The sequence below is a fragment of the Pan troglodytes genome, chromosome 3 (genome assembly GCF_028858775.2).
Source record: "Pan troglodytes isolate AG18354 chromosome 3, NHGRI_mPanTro3-v2.0_pri, whole genome shotgun sequence".
In the NCBI taxonomy this organism is placed as follows: domain Eukaryota; kingdom Metazoa; phylum Chordata; class Mammalia; order Primates; family Hominidae; genus Pan; species Pan troglodytes.
In genome coordinates, this window is record NC_072401.2 from 106875683 (window position 1) to 106894296 (window position 18614).

The window sequence follows — 18614 nt, forward strand, 5'->3', positions numbered from 1 at the left end:
TCTTAGGCATATTGCAATTGTTTGACAAATGTTAGAGCTCTTAGGTTGATGATGCTGATATGCAAGCCCCTTTCCAAGCCAGTACATTCTGCTGTCTTCTAACACACACAAATTGAACTCTATTCTTTCTGGTTACAAAACATGAATATTTTCCCTTAAGATCACTATGCTATTCTTTTTATTCCCCTAAATGACAGTATTAAGTTGTGTTTTAGGAAGAAAGGAAATCAAACACTACATTAATTTGCTTATTTTAAAATAATAATTACAGAAGCACTGGAAGTGTTTACTTAGCAAATGAACATTTAAGCCAAATAGATTGTGTCTCAACATATTTATTTTTGCCTTGAAAGAGAGCAGTAGTTTTTATTTTTAAATTTCTCTAAATATAAGCTGAAATTCTACATATATAAAAGACATACCTTAATAATTTTAGGACAAGTGTGATGCCGGCCTATGAAAATGTCAGAACGGTCTCATTTTAAATAATTGCTCATATAATTTATTCATCCACAATGTATCTATATCAATATAACTATTCTGATTTCGATTGTTTTAAATCTTTCATTTTTTAAAACTATAAAATCACTGCACAGGTAAACAGTTATTGCAGCACAACAGACAATAGTTTTCATTTATTTAAAGACCAAACAAAAGAAATCTTCATTGCTCTGCAAGTTGAAATAGCATCTAGGCCTAAATTAGCTCCTCGTGACATTAGTTCTCCTGACATAAGGTCCTTAGGCATCAGTGGCAGTTCTGAAGAGGCACAAACATGTTTGGTGAGTGTCTGAAGCTGTACATTATAGAAGGTGGTTAATTTAACCACGAGAAAAATTACACATGCCCTAGCATTTCGATCTTCTTAAAAAGCTCTAAACTTGGTTATTTCATAACCAAAGCTATTATTCGCACTGGCCAAGGTATTTTCTAGTAACAATTTAGGTGTCCTGGGAGTCTTATTAACTCTTTCAGGCCATTAGGGTACCAATAAGAGCATTAGGGCATGAAACCTAATTACAGGGCATAAAATGGTCTTAGTGCTCTGTTTTTTTGTTTTGTTTTGTTTTGTTTTATGTATACTTTAAGTTTTAGGGTACATGTGCACAATGTGCAGGTTGGTTACATATGTATACATGTGCCATGTTGGTGTGCTGCACCCATTAACTCGTCATTTAACATTAGGTATATCTCCTAATGCTATTCCTCCCCGCTCCCCCCACCCGACAATGGGCCCCGGTGTGTGATGTTCCCCCATCCTATGTCCATGTATTCTCACTGTTCAACTCCCACCTATGAGTGAGAACATGTGGTGTTTGGCTTTTTGTTAATGAGCCTGCTGAAGTGACCAATTTTGTATCAAGGAATACAAGGAGTTTCATTTCAAATGTTATTTGGACATTTTTTAGACTTTTACAGTGGCTACTCCATTTTTAGAAGGTGAAACTAGAAGACTTAAAACAGTAGTGTTAAAATTACAGAACTATAACAAGAAAAACTTTTTTTACTAATTGAAAAATGTTCTCTGATGCAATGGCTAGTTTAAGTTCAGTCATCATAGGTAAAAACTGTAAGTATTAAAACAGGGATATATAGTCTACCAAAGTCTGTACATATGTTAATTAGGATCAAAAAAGTTATTTCATTTTATTTATATCACAAAAAATAAAAGTTATTGTATTTGTTCACAAATTAAAACAACCCCAAAATGTCTTTGAAGAATCACAACTTAAATGTGTCTATATGAATAGAGTAAAAAGAAAATACACATACATAAGGACATACTATGAACTAAAACGAGCTTCATTTTCAAAAAAGAAAAACTTTGACAAACCATGCCAAATAACAGCTTCTTTTTCTTTCTTGTTTTTTGTTTGTTTGTTTGTTTTTTGTTTTTTGGGATGGAGTTTCGCTCTTGTTGCCTAGGCTGGAGTGCAATGGCATGTTCTTGGCTCACCACAACTTCTGCCTCCTGGGTTCAAGTGATTCTCTGGCCTCAGCCTCCCATATAGCTGGGATTACAGGCATGTGCCACCACACCCAGCTAATTTTGTACTTTTAGAAGAGATGGGGTTTCTCTACGTGGGTCAGGCTGGTCTCAAACTTCTGACCTCAGGTGATCTGCCTGCCTTGGCCTCTTTTTCTAAAGATAGTAGAAACTAATAGGATGGATATAATTTTTATTATTTATTTATTTATAGAAACGAAGTCACACTACGTTGCTCAGGCTGGTCTCACCTCCTGCACTCAAGTGACCTTCCTGTCTCAGCTTCCCAAAGTGCTGGGTTACTGGTGCGAGCAACCATGCCGGCCAAGGATTTACTTTTTAAATGCCTAATAACAATAAAAACGTATAGGAAATTTAAAAAATCTCTATATACTCCTATATTACACACATACCCAGAAAACTACACAATTAAAAAGAAAATTCCTGATAGCTGCCCTCCCCTAAGTGTTTTTAAATTTCTCTCATTTATCTGACTGACAAATATGCCAAGAAGTATAGATGACAAATGTTTAAACGGTCATAAAATATAAAATCACTTATTCCTTTGTAATAGAAATTTCAATTTATACACAGCAATTTATATTTAAAGTTACTGCATTAGATATTTTTGGAAAATGGACACCAGCCAACAATGAAAAGGGAAAACTAAAGAGGGAATGGTAGAATTTAAGTAAGTAGAACTAACCAAGCATTGAAAAGAAACCCGCAGGTGATAGCTATGCAGGAGGTTCAGAGAACAGTCTGTTCAAGGATGATCACTTAATAAATAGTATGATAAACTAAATGAATATTTACATAACAATACTGTAAATGCTACTTAGTTTTTAATTTTCAGATTCAACCATGAAGCAAAATAGGAAAAACAATTATACTTAACATAATTTAAACATTATAAATTTTGACACTGTAGAATTGATAGTGTAGCTGAGAGAAGTTAGGTTGTAAGGGACAGAAAAGGATAAAAATATAGAAACCAAATGCTCTAAGTTCTACACTGGGCAGTTAAGAGTTATTGTTCAAAGTCAATGAAGCAATAAATCCAGCTCCAAATATACAACTTAGAGTTATTAGGGTAATAGTAGAAATATGGTAACACAGTTGATAAATGTTTAAGAATTTAAGTTCCTTGTCTTCCAAAGTAATAATTTGAGTCAACAGGGAAAATGCATAAATTAAGAAATATAAGCACATCACTTACAGAAGGAAGCAACCATTCAAAAGAACAAAAAACATCTGCGATAAGATCTGAGAAGATGAGGTGGGAGGTAGGAAGAAAAACTTTACTTTCATTTTATATACTTTTTTTATACTTCTGAGTTTTTATTTCCATGAATAAAATTAATTTTATAATTTTTAAAATGACATCTAAAATCCTGTGTTTGTGATTTTAGATGGTAAATATGAAAGACATAAATACCAAAACATTTTAAAAGTTGCTTGATTTAGGATTAAACACTGTTGACTAAAAATAATTTTTCAAAAATAAAAAACATTTATACTACAATCTCTTCTTCCTTTCAATTTGTGCCTACATCAATTTTTTTCCTCGGTCTCTGTAAAGTAAAGAAGAAAATTCAACAAAGCTATGCAGAATATATTAACGATAATGTGTAGGTAAAAGGAATGAGAAAAAAATGTGTGATTCTTAAAACTACCAAACTTGCTGGGCATGGTGGCTCAAACCTGTAATCCCAGTACTTTGGGAGGCTGAGGCGGGTAGATCCCTTTAGGCCAGGAGTCCAAGACCAGCCTGGTCAACACGGTGAAACCCCATCTCTTCTAAAATACAAAAAATTAGCCAGGTGTGGTGGCGCATGCCTGTACTCCCAACTAGTCAGGAGGCTGAGGCACAAGAATCACTCGAACCTAGGAGGTGGTGGTTGCAGTGAGCTGAGATTGTGCCACTGCACTCCATCATGGAAGGCAGAGAGAGACTCTGTCTCAAAAAAAAAACTACCAAACTTATTTTATAAAATCTAGATATAGGAGAAGAGTACTTTAAGTACTAACTAATGTGAACAATATACAAATATCCTTAAAATAAACAATTTTCATTTTCCCCATATACTTTACTCATTCTTTTAGGAGTTCAAAAACATATTATGAATAAGAATTGTTGTATTTTTCATGATGAAAATAATACATGTGTTCACTTTTAATACAATGATAAATGTATTGGTGTTCTAAAACAATAACATCTTGTTTTAACTACTCAAGTTCAATAATTTCTTCTCAACCCAAATCAGCAACTGGCTTTAGTGTTTCTGCATATCTCTTCATAAAAGCAAATATGAAAGGAATTTAGAAAGGTGTCCAAAGTGCAAAGTCATCTCCATTCTGAGTATGCAACAGAAATAAAATGAATAGAGTTAAAACTTTTTATTCTAACACTTACGAAACTCAAGGAGTCATGCTAGGCTTATGTGATGTAGTTTCAATACCTCTAGTTACAAATATATAAATTACTAGAATCAAGGATGAATTGCTTGGTATAATATTATAGATGGGCTATATATTGCTCAATACAGTACTGAGCAATTCACACATTAGAATCAGACAGAAATGAGTTCAAACTGTATACTATTTACATGTTTGCAAAGGTGGGCAAGTCACTTACATTCTCTGACCATCTTCTAAGTTAAGAACAATATCTACTATAACAGGCACCAGCGCTTGTTATATGCTAGACAGTTTAAAATGTTAAATCACATCTCCAACAGTACTGAACTACTACTCTCTAAATAATATTTTCATTTTCATTCAGGTGCTCAGCTTTTTCAGTTTAAAGGGGCATCCCTTAGCACAGTTTCATGACTTTAGTGTGGCAGATCACAAATGAATTAGGTGGATGATTTGTTTCGGCTGCCTGTGGGACTATTACCTTATCAATTCTCATTTGAGGAGCAGTTAAGGTGCTAAAAAATGTTTTTAACTAAATAAAATTTATTTACTATTCTCATATATAAGTATATGAAAAGTATAAAAATAGAAAAAATCAGGGTAAAATAATGAGATAAGGAATATATATGGTTTATAGACTTGAGCTGATATTTTAATTGTAGTTTTCACATTTTACTTTTGATCCTGAGGTTACATGCACTTCACGCTATCAGACCTCTCCCTTTCTCAGTTATATACAAGAATGACAAAAAAGAAATCTCTTCCTGTTTCAAGTGCAAGAAAAGGTACATAAACTAAGATTAATACATTGTTAATGAGGTTCAGTCATCTTAGAAATGGTAATATCTTCCAGTTTAGAATCGAGGTTTACAAGGAAAGAGGATCCTGAGCAAGAATAAGACAGGAAAGAAAAATGGAGGAAAAATTGGTCAAAGAATAATAATAGTTGTCATATATTCAACACTGGTATGTGAAAGCCAGATGCTTTAAATAAATCATTTCTTATATTGCCAACAACTTTACAAGTAGGTATAATCATCTCCCTTTAGAAATGAGCAACTGAAATTCAGGAATGATCTACCCAAAGTCACTCAGCCAGGAAGTAGCACAGCCGGAACTTAAACTGAAGTCTGTCTGACTCCAAACAAAATTAAATCATGCCAAGCTATTTCCAGAACTTAAAATTTCTAGGACATCAAAATTTCGTTAGAGGGCAGTTACTTTTCCCTTCATTTGTACAAGAAGAGACAAAAACTAGGTGCAGAAATAGCTTTTGTCATTGATGAACACTCCTTCCTTAGTTTCTTCTTGTTAGTCATATGAACAAAAGAGATTTCAGGGTAAAAATGCCAGTATCGTATGCTTTTATTCCTAGTCAAAGGATGCTTTCAAAACAGTTCCCAACAGCAGTTGGGCCATCAAAATCATGGAAGTAAGGAAAGAAGAAAGGAGGGAAGGAAGGAGTGAAAGGGAGAGGAAGAAAGTGAAAGAGAGGTGACAGGAGAGGGAAGAAAAAGGGAATAGAGGGAAACCAGTAGAATGTACTTTCTTCATTTAAAATATAATTTGTCTATCTACATCTTTTCCTCTCTCTTTTTTAAAAAGTACATTTAACTTCCCTATGTGAACTTCTTTTAAGTTCTCAGAATTCCAATGACACACTAATTTGCTTTCACTTTCTGGAAAGTAACAGTCTTACCATGAAACTTTGAGGCTTCAGGATCATTCGCATTGATAGCAATTAATTTCCAATCTGTTTCACCTTCATCAATAAGAGCCAAAATTCCAAGGATCTTCACATGAATAACTTCTCCACAAGAAAGAATCTTTAAAGAAAAAAGAAATTCACTATTTGCAAGGCTTTGGAGAGTTTACTCACATATCATAAAATCCATATAAAAGATTAAAAGAACTACAGACTGAAATGTAACAAAGCCTCAATAATTAAAAATAATATGAAAATAGCCAAAGTCTGCCTTGCAATGTCCCTTTAGAGTTAACTTTCTCAAAATTTCCACTTTCACCAATGATTGAATTATTTTACAGATAAACAAACAACTTGCCCTCCCATTGCAAACAACTAAAAAACTGGACAAAATATATGAAATCACTCGTTTCAGACATTAAACAACAGGCAGTACAGGACTGTGATCCCAGAGAGAAGCAAACAAATGAGAAGAGACGTGATTGCCCTGGTTTTCTGCTCAATACACATTCCAAACCACAGCAGAGAGAAAGGAACCCAGTAAGAGGACAGGGATCTCACTGAGGTTAAAAAAAAATGGAGGATGAGGCAGCTGGAATTTGTAGGGCATGGTACTAGAAATAAGAAATAACTACAGCAATATACATAGGGGTTCCTTTGAGACACAGATTAAACACTAACCTGTGTATGCATGGGATGAGACTTTATACGTCAAGGCAAAGAATAACAGCCAGAGACCTATAAAATGAGTTCCAACCACCCAGGAAAACCTCATTTACCACAAGGGGCATTCATTAGTGAGCCTATAATAGGCATGCATTAATGGTAGGACTAAACTGGCTCTCAAATAAAGGTTACTCTAGACCTGTCCTAACAAAGTTTTAAAAGTGCCTGGATACAACCAAACTGACTCACAAGTAACTACCTGTAAAAACAAATATTTAAAGGAAGACAACAACATCCAGGCACTCAACATAACACAACATCCAAGATCCTGTCAATATGCAAGAAAATGTAAGCCCTAAATGGCGAAAAAATTAAAAATCATTCAACAGAAACATTTCCAGAAATGTTAGATGATGGAATTAACAGATAGGAACCTCAAAACAACTACTGTAAATATGCTCAAAGATTTAAAGAAAAACATGACAATATGGAAGAGAGAAATAGAAAACATAAAAAAAAACCAAATAGAACTTTAAGAGCTAAGACATATATGATCTGAAAAGAAAAATTCTCTCAATGAGCTTAACAACAAAATAGACATTGCCAAAGAGAAAATTAGTGAAACTGAAGACACTGTAACAGAAACTTTCCAAAGTGAAGCACAGAACAAAAAAGATAAGAAAAAATTAACAATCCCAGTGTCCTCTGGGACAACATTCAGCATTCTATCTCATGTATAAATGGAATTCCAGAATGGGAAAGAGGAGGCCGAAAAATATTTGAATAAATAACGTCCAAAAAATTTCCAAATTTGATAAAAAGTATAAACCCCACAGATTGAGAAAGGACACATGCACACACACACACACACGCACACCCATCAGAATAAACAAACAAAATCCAAAGTGAAGCACATCATAATCAAAGTGCTGAAAACCAGTGATAGTGACAGAGAGTAAATCTTAAAAGCAGATAGAGGGGAAAAAAATATTACATAAGGGTACGATGATAAGAATGACAGCTGATTTCTCTTTAGAAGCAATGTAAGCCAAAAGACAAAGAAATGAAATCTTTAAAATTCTTAAAAACGCTACCAACCTAGAATGCCAGGAGTCAGAAAGACTTCGCAAAGGGGAAAGGGGGAACTTTCTGGGATGATGGAAATGCTTCATATTTTAATTGAAGGAGGAGGTTATGTGTGTGTATACATATGTCAAAACTCACTATATACTTAAAATGAGTATATTCTATTGTAATATATGTTTTATATATATACATAATGACTTAAAGTTTATTTTAATAGTTAAAAAAAATAGGAGGTTGCCTCCAAGATGGCCGAATACAAACAGCTCCTGTCTACAGTTCCCAGTGAGATTGACGCAGAAGACAGGTGATTTCTGTATTTCAAACTGAGGTACCTGGTTCATCTCATTGGGACTGGTTGGACAGTGGGTACAGCCCTCAGAGAGCAAGCCAAAGAAGGGCAGGATGTTGCCTCACCCAGGAAGTGCCAGGGGTCGGGGGATTTCCCTTTTCTAGCCAAGGGAAGCCATGAGTGACTGTACCTGGAGGAATGGTGCATGGCTGCCCCAAATACCATGCTTTTCCCATGGTCTTCACAACCGACAGACCAGGAGATCCCCTCCCGTGCCTGGCTCAGCGGGTCCCATGCCCACGGAGTCTTGCTCGCTGCTAGCGCAGCAGTCTGAGATCAACCTGGGATGTGGGAGCTTGGTAGGTGGAGAGGTGTCAGCCATTACTGAGACTTGAATAGGCAGTTCTATACTTACAGTGTAAACAAAGCCACAGGGAAGTGTGAACTGGGCGGAGCCCACCACAGCTCAGCAGGCCTATTCCCTCTCTAGATTCCACCTCTGGGGCAGAGCATATCTGAACAAAAGGGAGCAGACAGCTTCTCCAGACTTAAATGTCCCTGCCTGACAGCTCTGAAGAGAGCAGTATTTCTTCCAGCATGGCATTTGAGCTCCGATAATAGACAAGACTGCCTCCTCAAGTGGGTCCCTGACTCCCATGTAGCCTGACTGCGAGACACCTCCCAGTAGAGGCCAACAGACACCTCATATAGATAGGTGCCCCCTCTGGGACGAAGTTTCAGGCAGCAATATTTGCTGTTCTGCAGCCTCTGCTGGTGATACCCAGGCAAACAGGGTCTGGAGTGGACCTCCAGCAAACTCCAACAGACCTGCAGCTGAGGGGCCTGTCTGTCAGAAGGAAAACTAACAAACAGAAAGGAATTGCACCAACATCAACAAAAAGGACATCCATGCCAAAACCCCATCCATAGGTCACTAACATCAAAGACCAAAGGTAGATAAAACCACAAAATGGGGAGAAACCAGAACAGAAAGGCTAAAAATTCCAAAAACCAGAATGCCTCTTCTCCTCAAAGGATTGCAGTTCCTCGCCAGCAACAGAACAAAACTGCATGAAGAATGACTTTGATGAGTTGACAGAAGTAGGCTTCAGAAGGTCGATAATAACAAACTTCTCCGAGCTAGAGGAGCACGTTCTAACCCTTCGCAAAGAAGCTAAAAACTTTGAAAAAAAGTTAGATGAATGGCTAACTAGAATCAACAGTGTAGAGAACACCTTAAATGACCTGATGGAGCTGAAAACCACAGCACGAGAACTTCGTGAAGCATACACAAGCTTCAATAGCCAATTCAATCAAGCACAAGACAGGATATCAGTGACTGAAGATCAAATTAATGAAATAAAGTGAGAAGACAAGATTAGAGAAAAAGAGTGAAAAGAAAGGAACAAAGCCTCCAAGAAATATGGGACTATGTGAAAAGACCAAATCTATGTTTGATTGGTGTACCTGAAAGTGACGAGGAGAATGGAACCAAATTAGAAAACACTGTACAGGATATTATCCAGGAGAACTTCCCCAACCTAGCAAGGCAGGCCAACATTCAAATTCAGGAAATACAGAGAACACCACAAAGATACTCCTCGAGAAGAGCAACCCCAACACACATAACTGTCAGATTCACCAAGGTTGAAATGAAGGAAAAAATGTTAAGGGCAGCCAGAGAGAAAGGTCAGGTTACCTACAAAGGGAAGCCCATCAGACTAACAGCGGATCTCTTGGCAGAAACCCTACAAGCCAGAAGAGAGTGGGGGCCAATATTCAACATTCTTAAAGAAAAGAATTTTCAACCCAGAATTTCATATCCAGGCAAACTAAGTTTCCTAAGTGAAGGAGAGATAAAATCCTTTATAGACAAGCAAATGCTGAGAGATTTTGTCACCACCAGGCCTGCCTTACAAGAGCTCCTGCAGGAAGCACTAAACGTGTAAAGGAACAACCGGTACCAGCCACTGCAAAGACACGCCAAATTGTAAAGACGATCGATGCTATGAAGAAACTGCATCAATTAATGCGCAAAATAACCAGCTAGCATCCTAATGACAGGATCAAATTCATACATAACAACATTAATCTTAAATGTAAATGGGCTAAATGCCCCAATTAAAAGACACAGAGTGGCAAATTGGATAAAGAGTCAAGACCCATCAGTGTGCTGTATTCAGAAGACCCACCTCACGTGCAGAGACACAGATAGGCTTAAAATAAAGGGATAGAGGAAGATCTACCAAGCAAATGGAAAGCAAAAAAAAAAGCAGGGTTTTCAATCCTGGTCTCTGATAAAACAGACTTTAACCAGAACTCATGTTCTCCCTCATAAGTGGGAGTTGAACAATGAGAACACATGGACACAGGGAGGGGAACATGATACACCGAGGCCTGTTGGGGGTGGGGGGCTAGGGGAGGGATAGCATTAGGAGAAATACCTAATGTAGGTGACGGGTTGATGAGTGCAGCAAAACACCATGGCACATATATACCTATGTAACAAAACTGCACGTTTTGCACATGCAACCCAGAACTTAAAGTATAATAAAAAATAAATAAACTGAAAAAACTCAATTGAAATGGAAGAAACCATGAACAACAGGCAATTCACAGAAGAAATGAAAACAGCCTTTAGGGGTATAAAAAGATGTTCAAGCTCATTCGTAATATAACTACCTTGTGGTTTAAATTAATATCCCTGCTTAGTGTTTGCAGAATTCTCACACAATAGGTAGTTGCCTGTCATCTTGACCTTCTCCTCCATATTTTGCTTTCTCTATTCTGGAGGGAATTTCTCTGGCTGCTCTAAATCTACAAAGGGGAACATTTTTCTTCTTCTATCTAGAGGAATCAGAAGTTGAAGCAAAACCTTTAATTTCATTCTACTGCCAAAACAAGCCCCAAAATTATGGACATAAGAGAGCATGGGCAAGTTTAGCTAGAAGTGCATTATTTTATTACCAAGAAAATTTACAGATAAATGAGACTCAAAGATGACCAAGAGGCAGAATACAAGAAATGAGTAGATGAGAGTAACTAACTAAGATGGCGCATCTTACAGTGGCAACACTACTCCTGTCACTGGCAGCTATCATCAATGAGTCTGAGATTTTCAGCATGAATATAATTTATTCCCTTATGCCTACCTGCAAAGTTTCATATAATGGTCAATATTCCAAAATTAAAAAGTTAAGAAAAAGGTCATTTTAAGGTCTAAGGACAATTTTTTAATTAACAAATCAAAATCTCATCACATTATGTAAGTAAAAGCAATCCATATATTTAAAAAATTAGGCACCAAGAAAGTGGACCTGTTTACAGTTTCAACCTATTGCAATTTGTGCTGAAACTGAAGTTATTTACATATCTTGAAATTTAAGGTATCTACTAGGCCTAGACACTCACACTAAATAGAAAATAAACCTGTATGTACCATTACATAATATAAACTTGATTCCTGCTGCTTTAGGGGAAGAGACCTGAGAATCCTTTTACATTGCTTCATAGTACCTTTTTAACAAACCACATTTATCGGTTACTAGTGAAAAGTAAAACATAATAGAGTAAAGCCTTAAGAAAATAATAAGTGATATTGACAAAACAGGTTTCATAAAATATTTCAAAAACATTTTAAGAGAAACCCAGAAATAGCGTGACTTAAGCAGATGTTCCATGTGCTTAAGAAAGTTATTTCAGTGAGGTTCCCTCAAGCTGCCAACGTCAAGTGTATATGCATGCATTCTTTGTATATATCCTTTCATTTTTAAAGGTTTAGTTGGCTATAGATTTTCACTGTAAACCTGGAATTTGAACACATGCTTCAGAATAAATTTCTCAGAATTCAAAATGCAGTTTTACATTTAGAAAACAAGGTATGTAGAAAAAAGTCACTTCTGTGTCCTGAAATTATTTATTTTGAGGGAAAAAATACTAGAATTTTAAGTCATAAAGTCAAATAAATCCTGTCAGAATATTTGGAAGTTGATTCTGAAATCTTAACATAAATCTGTATGGAATTGTAAATTAGTTAACACAACTGACTAAAGTGATTGTATAAACTAAACTGAAATCTGAATTCCAAGGGAATATACACAATTATATTAGACACTCACATGTTTAGCCTCTATTAAGTACTCAGCTCTATATTAGGCACTGTGTATTAAAAGAAAGAATGAATTGTTCTCAAGGATTTACAATCTTATTGGGGTGACTTAGACACCCCAGGGCAGAACAGCATATAAGACCGAACACATGTGAGTTTAAACATGTAATATCAACACTATGTGCATCATTTCTCATAGCGGTGCCTTCTTCATTTCCAATGCCACTGCCCTGATCCAGGCAACAGAGTGTCAAGGTAGGTTCTCTAATATGATAAAAGGACAAGATAGAGGCTAACAAATCAGAAGACTATAACACTATAGATAAGAGGTAATTTGGATCTAGATTAGGGACATGACAGTGGATAGTCTAGATAAGGGTAGTGACATATTTATAAGGAAAAACAAATAGTGTACAAGGAGAAAAGAAAATGATTTACCAAACACACACTGTGTGATGGGCACTACAGTATGTCTTCTATGGGTATCATTTTATTCTTCACTTACAAAAACTAGTGTACAGTGTAGATATTATCCCTGTCTTGGAAACAAAGATACTGGGATTCACAACAGTTAAATAATTTTTGCCTGAGATCACAGAACTAGTGAATGGAAGACCTGGGATTCATACCCCAAACTGAGCCAAAGCTTCTTCTCCTGCCAAACTGTACTAAGAAAGCAGATCAGTCCTTGCCTGAGGACAGAGGGTTGGGAGTGTCAAAGGAAGAGATTACAAAGAAGTATAAGAAAACATTTGGGGGTGATAAATATGTTCATTTTCTTATTTTTGATAATAATTTTGCATGTAATTATATCAAAAATCATCAATTTGTGTACACTTTAAATAGGTACAGTTTATTATATGTCAATTATAACTCAATAAAGCTAGAAAAAAATCTACTTCATATTTATGGCTAAAACTATTTTTTAAATGCATTGATTGGATAAAATAATTATCCACATTTGTTTAAGATAAAATCAGACATAAGCTTGTTTTAATTAAAAAAATCACAATACCATTTCACAACCACTAGGATGATTGTTAAAAAACAAAAAGGGAAAATAATGAGTATTGGTGAGGATCTGGAGAAACTGGAATCCTTGAATATTGTTCGTGGGAGTTAACATGCTGGGGAAAACAGGTTGGTGGTTCCTCAAAGAGTTAAATTCAGAATTACCATATGACCCAGCAATTCCATTCCTAGGTGAAAAAAATGGATAAGAGTATGCAACATACATGCATGTTCATAGCGGGACTATTCATAATAGCCAAGTGGTAGAAACAAGCCAAATGCCCATCAACTAATGAATGGATAAGTAAAAGGTAATATTATCCATCAACGGAATATTATTCAGCCATAAAAAGGATTGAAGTACCGATACATGCTACAACATGGATGAATCTCAAAAGCACACTAAGTGAAAGGGGCCAGACACAAAAGGTTACATATCATGTGAGACCATTTACATGAAATATCCAGAATAGGTAAACCTATAGTATAGAGACAGTAAATTAGTGGTTGCCAGGGGCCAGTTAGAGAATGAAATGGGGAGTGACTGCTAATGGGGGATGGGGTTTCCTTTTGAGGTCATGAAATGTCTGGGACTAGATAGATACAGGTGATGGTTGTACAACACTGTGAATGTATTAACTGCCACTAATTTTAATGCACACTTTAAAATGGTTAATTTTATGTGAATTGTACCTCAATTTAAAAAATCAATCACAAATTATTTTTGATGATGGTGGAGGTTGTTATATACATGTCAAAATGAACCATAATAAAACAGCTCCTATCCCTTAAGTCCTCTCTCCTGAAACTCTGTTATCATTAAGTGAATGGTTCGCTTCTTTCCAATACCTACCTTCAAGTTTATTCTATAATGAACAAAATACTTACTTTTTTGTGTTTAACTACAAAATTGATCAGATAATTTCTTAAAAATGTCAATCAAAAAAATACAAACATTTATCAAATTAAAGCAAAAGAACACAAACTTTTTGCAGAAAAACTTGTTGCAATGCAGCTGATTTAAATCAAGACTTTAATCAAACGTATCTTAATAAAGTAAATCTCAAAAATTAGAATTCTGTCATTTTAAATAATAAAAGTTGAAATCATATGGCTATAACCTGCAAATTGTAAAGAATATAAATAGGATGGATATAAATATGTGGATCAATTCTCACAAGTATTAGCAGTAGAGGCAGAAGGGGATAGGGCAAGCTTGTCCAACCCGCGTGGCCTACGGGCAGCATGCAGCCCAGGATGGCTTTCAATGTGGCCCAACACAGATTCATAAACTTTTGTAAAATATTATGAGATTTTATTTATTTATTTTTTAGCTCATCAGTTATTGTTAGTGTTAGTGTATTTTATGTGTGGCCCAAGACAATTATTTTTCCAATGTGGCCCAGGGAAGTCAAAAGATTGGACACCCCTGGTGTAAAGACTAGGAACACAGGCTCCAGAACAAGATACCTGGGATTCAATCCCAATTCTGCCAACTTACTAGCAATGTAAGTTTGGGGAAATTACTTAACTTCCTTGGAATATAATTTTATTAAAATTTGAAAATAAAAATACCTGTTTCACAGCATAGCAGTTTTAAGAATAAATGAGATAATTCAGATAGAGGACCTCAAATAATGGTTTATAGACTAGTACTTTACTATAAGCATCAGTATTAAGGTTTGGGTTTCTAAAAGAAATCATTCATTTTTCCCCTTACCATTCTCAGTAAACAAAAAGGCTAGGAGAAGTTTTTTTTGAAAAGTATACGCCTCATGAAGAATATCCTAAAGGATCAAAGACAAGGAATCAGATTTTCTGAGGGACACTTTATATGTTATTTCCTACAGTGATCTAATTCTATAAAAGGGCATGTAACCATTGTTTACAGCATTCTTAAAAAAACACCAAACCTCTGATTTCTTAACCTGCTTTTCTATTTCTTAATAGAAAGAGAAGTTTCATCTTCCTTAGTCTCCAAATTACAGGTAAACAACTAAGCTGCTTCCACTCCAAAATTAGACTCCCATTTGAAAAATTACAGAAACGATGGCTCTGGAGATGGAAAATGGGAGATGAGCAGATTTATATGGGCTCCTCTGAACTGATATTGGTGCCAACTCACAGAAGCCACTGTGTGGTTAGCTCAGCTGCTCTTTGTGCATGCCTCCAAGGGTTAATAGCTAAAGCTGCATCTGTGAAGGAAATATAATGACAACACTGTCCACGGGAAGAGACATTATAAACAAAGAATTTCCCTCTACAGTTGAGGTCTCAATTGTCTGAAATACTGTCTGTTCCTTTCCCATTCCCTGCCCTCCGGCATGCTTCTTACCAGCCGCAATCACAAAGTATTTCTGATGCATGTCCTCAAGTTTGGACTCTGGTTGCTTAAATTCTAGATTCTCAAGCCCAAAAGGAACATATGACAAGTGATTATAAAGATATGGATGATATTTGCAGCTCTGAATATACATCAAAACTAAAGTACTCCATAGAAAAATTTTACAACTGCATATGTAATTGTTAACTTATACAGGCTGGATCATATTTAGAGAAGGGCGTTTAGCTGTGGTAGTATGGTATTCTATTTATTTATTATTATTTTTTTGAGACTCAGTCTTACCATGTTGCCCAGGCTGGTCTTGAACTCTTGGGTTCAGGAGATCCTCTTAGCTTGCCTCCCAAAGTGCTGGGATTACAGGCATGAGCCACTGCACCCAGACTGCTCCATTCTAACATGGGCATTAACAGAGATGATCTAGTGAAAAGGAACCAGAGTGGAAAATAATCTAGAAACTGTCAGATAAGGAACAACTAGAATAAAAAGCCTTGAGAACAGAAGTCTTCAGGAGGGTATGGCACATTGGACCAAAAGATGTGTAAGATCCTTTATAAAACAAAAATGTTCAAATTTGAAGTTATCACATAATTGCCAGTTTAAAGTTGGCTATACTGGTTAATTCACACTGGATACACTAAATGAGAGTTTCTCAACCAAAGGCAATTTTGCCCTCTAGGGGATATTTGGCAATATCCTAAGACATTTTGGGTTGCCACAACTGGGGAGGAGGTATTACTAGCATCTAGTAGGAAAAGGCAAAGGATGCTGCAGAAGACAGTCCTCTCTCATAAAGAATTATCCATCTGTAATATCAATAGTGTCAAAGTTAAGAAATCCTGTAGATGACTCTGGCAGCAGGGTATAAGAATTCCTGGAAATCACATACAGCTTTTAAAAAGCACATTCTAAATTGTTTTATCTATTTTTATTCACAAAATTTATTTTAAAATTTCAAACAACATAAGAACAGATAAGACATGTATAGGTTATAAAGCAAGCAAGGAAGCATGCCCAGATTACCAAGTTGCCTCAGAATGAGACACACTCTTTGACTTCACATGCAACAGAAAGGCACAGTTTTATTTCAAACAAAGCAGTGTTTTGCTGTAACACCGTTAAAAACTGGAAAGGAAAACTCAATCAAACCAAAAACTAGATGCTTAGGAATAAATGGTAGAATTCTTACAAAACCACCATGCTTCAATTCAATCTAAATCAATTCAACAAATCTGTGCTGAAAGTATAACATTTAGTTTTCTTAGACACCGAATGAACAATACAAAATCCCTCAAGGGACTTAGAACATTCAAGTTTTCTATATCTGTGGTTCTAAGTCTGTTACCAACTTCCAGGACTCTGCTTCTTTCCCTCTGCCCATTAACAATGCGGTGTTAAAAGTGACTTCCTACCACTATGTTTCTTACAGCTGATTCAACCACTCATCTCATAGCCAGGCATGAAAGAAAGGAGCATACCCCTAACCGAGAACTATTTTTTAGATGGTAGTCATATATTTATTTCATATTTAGTAAGTATTATTTCAGATCTTATTAATTAAAGGAATAAACTTCTCTGGCTATAAGATACAAGGATGATATGTGAATTCATGAATTGTTCCATGTTTTTCACCCAGATACAAGAAATTCAGAGAACACTTGAGAGATGCTATGCAAGATGAATATCACCAAGGCACACAGTCATCAAGGTCTATCCTAAATATACATGCACGCAACATCAGAGCACCCAGATTCATAAAAAAAACTACTACTAAACCTAAGAACCTGAGCAATACACTAGTGGGAGGCTTCAACACTCCACTGGTGTTCTTGTGTCCTTTAAAAGCACATTAAAAAGATAATTCATCATGATCAAGTAGGGTTTATTCCAGGAATGCAAGGATGGTTGAACATATGCAAATCAATAAATGGGATTCACCACATAAAGAAAACTAAGAATAAAAACCACATGATCATCTCAATAGATACAGAAAAAGCACCTGATAAAATTCAACATTCCTTCATGATAAAAACCTTCAATGAACTAGGCACTGAAGGAACATACCTCAAAATAGTAAGAGCCATCTATGACAAACCCATAACCAACATCATACCGAATGTGAAAAAGTTGAAAGCATTCCCCCTAAGAACCAGAATAAGACAAGGATGTCCAGTCTCACCACTCCCATTCAACACAGTACTGAAAGTCCTAGCCAGACCAATCACCCAAGAGAAGGAAATAAAAGGTATCTAAATTGGAAAAGAGGAAGTCAAATGATCTCTGTTCACTAATGACATGATAGTGTACCTAGGAAACCCTAAAGGCTCCTCCAAAAGACTCCTAGACTTGATAAACAACTTCAATAAAGTTTAAGGATACAAAATCTATATATAAAAATTAATAGTATTTCTACATACCAATAATGTTCAAGTTGAGAACAAAATAAAAAAATCTCATTTGCAACAGCCACACACACACACGCATACACACACACACACCCCGCAGGAATACATTTAATCAAGTGGGTAAAACATCTCTGCAAGAACTACAAAACACTGATGAAAGGAATCATAGATGACACAGAGGGAAAAACATCCCATGCTCATGGATTGGAAGAATCAATATTGTTAAAATGCCAATATTGCTCAAAGCAATCTGGAGATTCAGTGTAATTCCTATCAAATTACCAATGTCATTTTTTCACAGCATTAGGAAAAAACAATCCTAATGTTTATATGGAACCAAACAAAAGCCAGAATAGTCAAAGCAATCCTGAGCAAAAAGAACAAATCTGGAGGCATCACATTACTCAGCAACAAATTATACCACATAGCTGTAGTACTGGTATAAAAATAAACATGGTACTGGTACAAAAATAAACACATAGATCAATGGAACAAAACACAGAACAAACAAATGAAGTCACATACCTATAACCAACTGATCTTCAACAAATAACAAAAAAATAATGGGGAAAGGAGACTCTATTCAATAAATGGT

At 35.8% G+C, this 18614-nt stretch overlaps 1 protein-coding gene across 3 annotated transcripts in view; it reads right to left on the minus strand.

Annotated features, from left to right (window-relative positions):
- The window catches only part of PPA2 (inorganic pyrophosphatase 2), a 104330-nt gene that overhangs the window by 48678 nt on the left and 37038 nt on the right, over positions 1-18614 (minus strand). For all 3 annotated transcript variants that reach the window (XR_010156330.1, XM_517378.8, XM_001170451.7), the window contains one exon: positions 6108-6234. Coding sequence is in view for 2 of the 3 variants with exons in the window: in XM_517378.8 (XP_517378.2) it covers positions 6108-6234 (127 nt within the window). In the remaining variant the exon portion in view is untranslated. The remainder of the gene's footprint in view (positions 1-6107; positions 6235-18614) is intronic.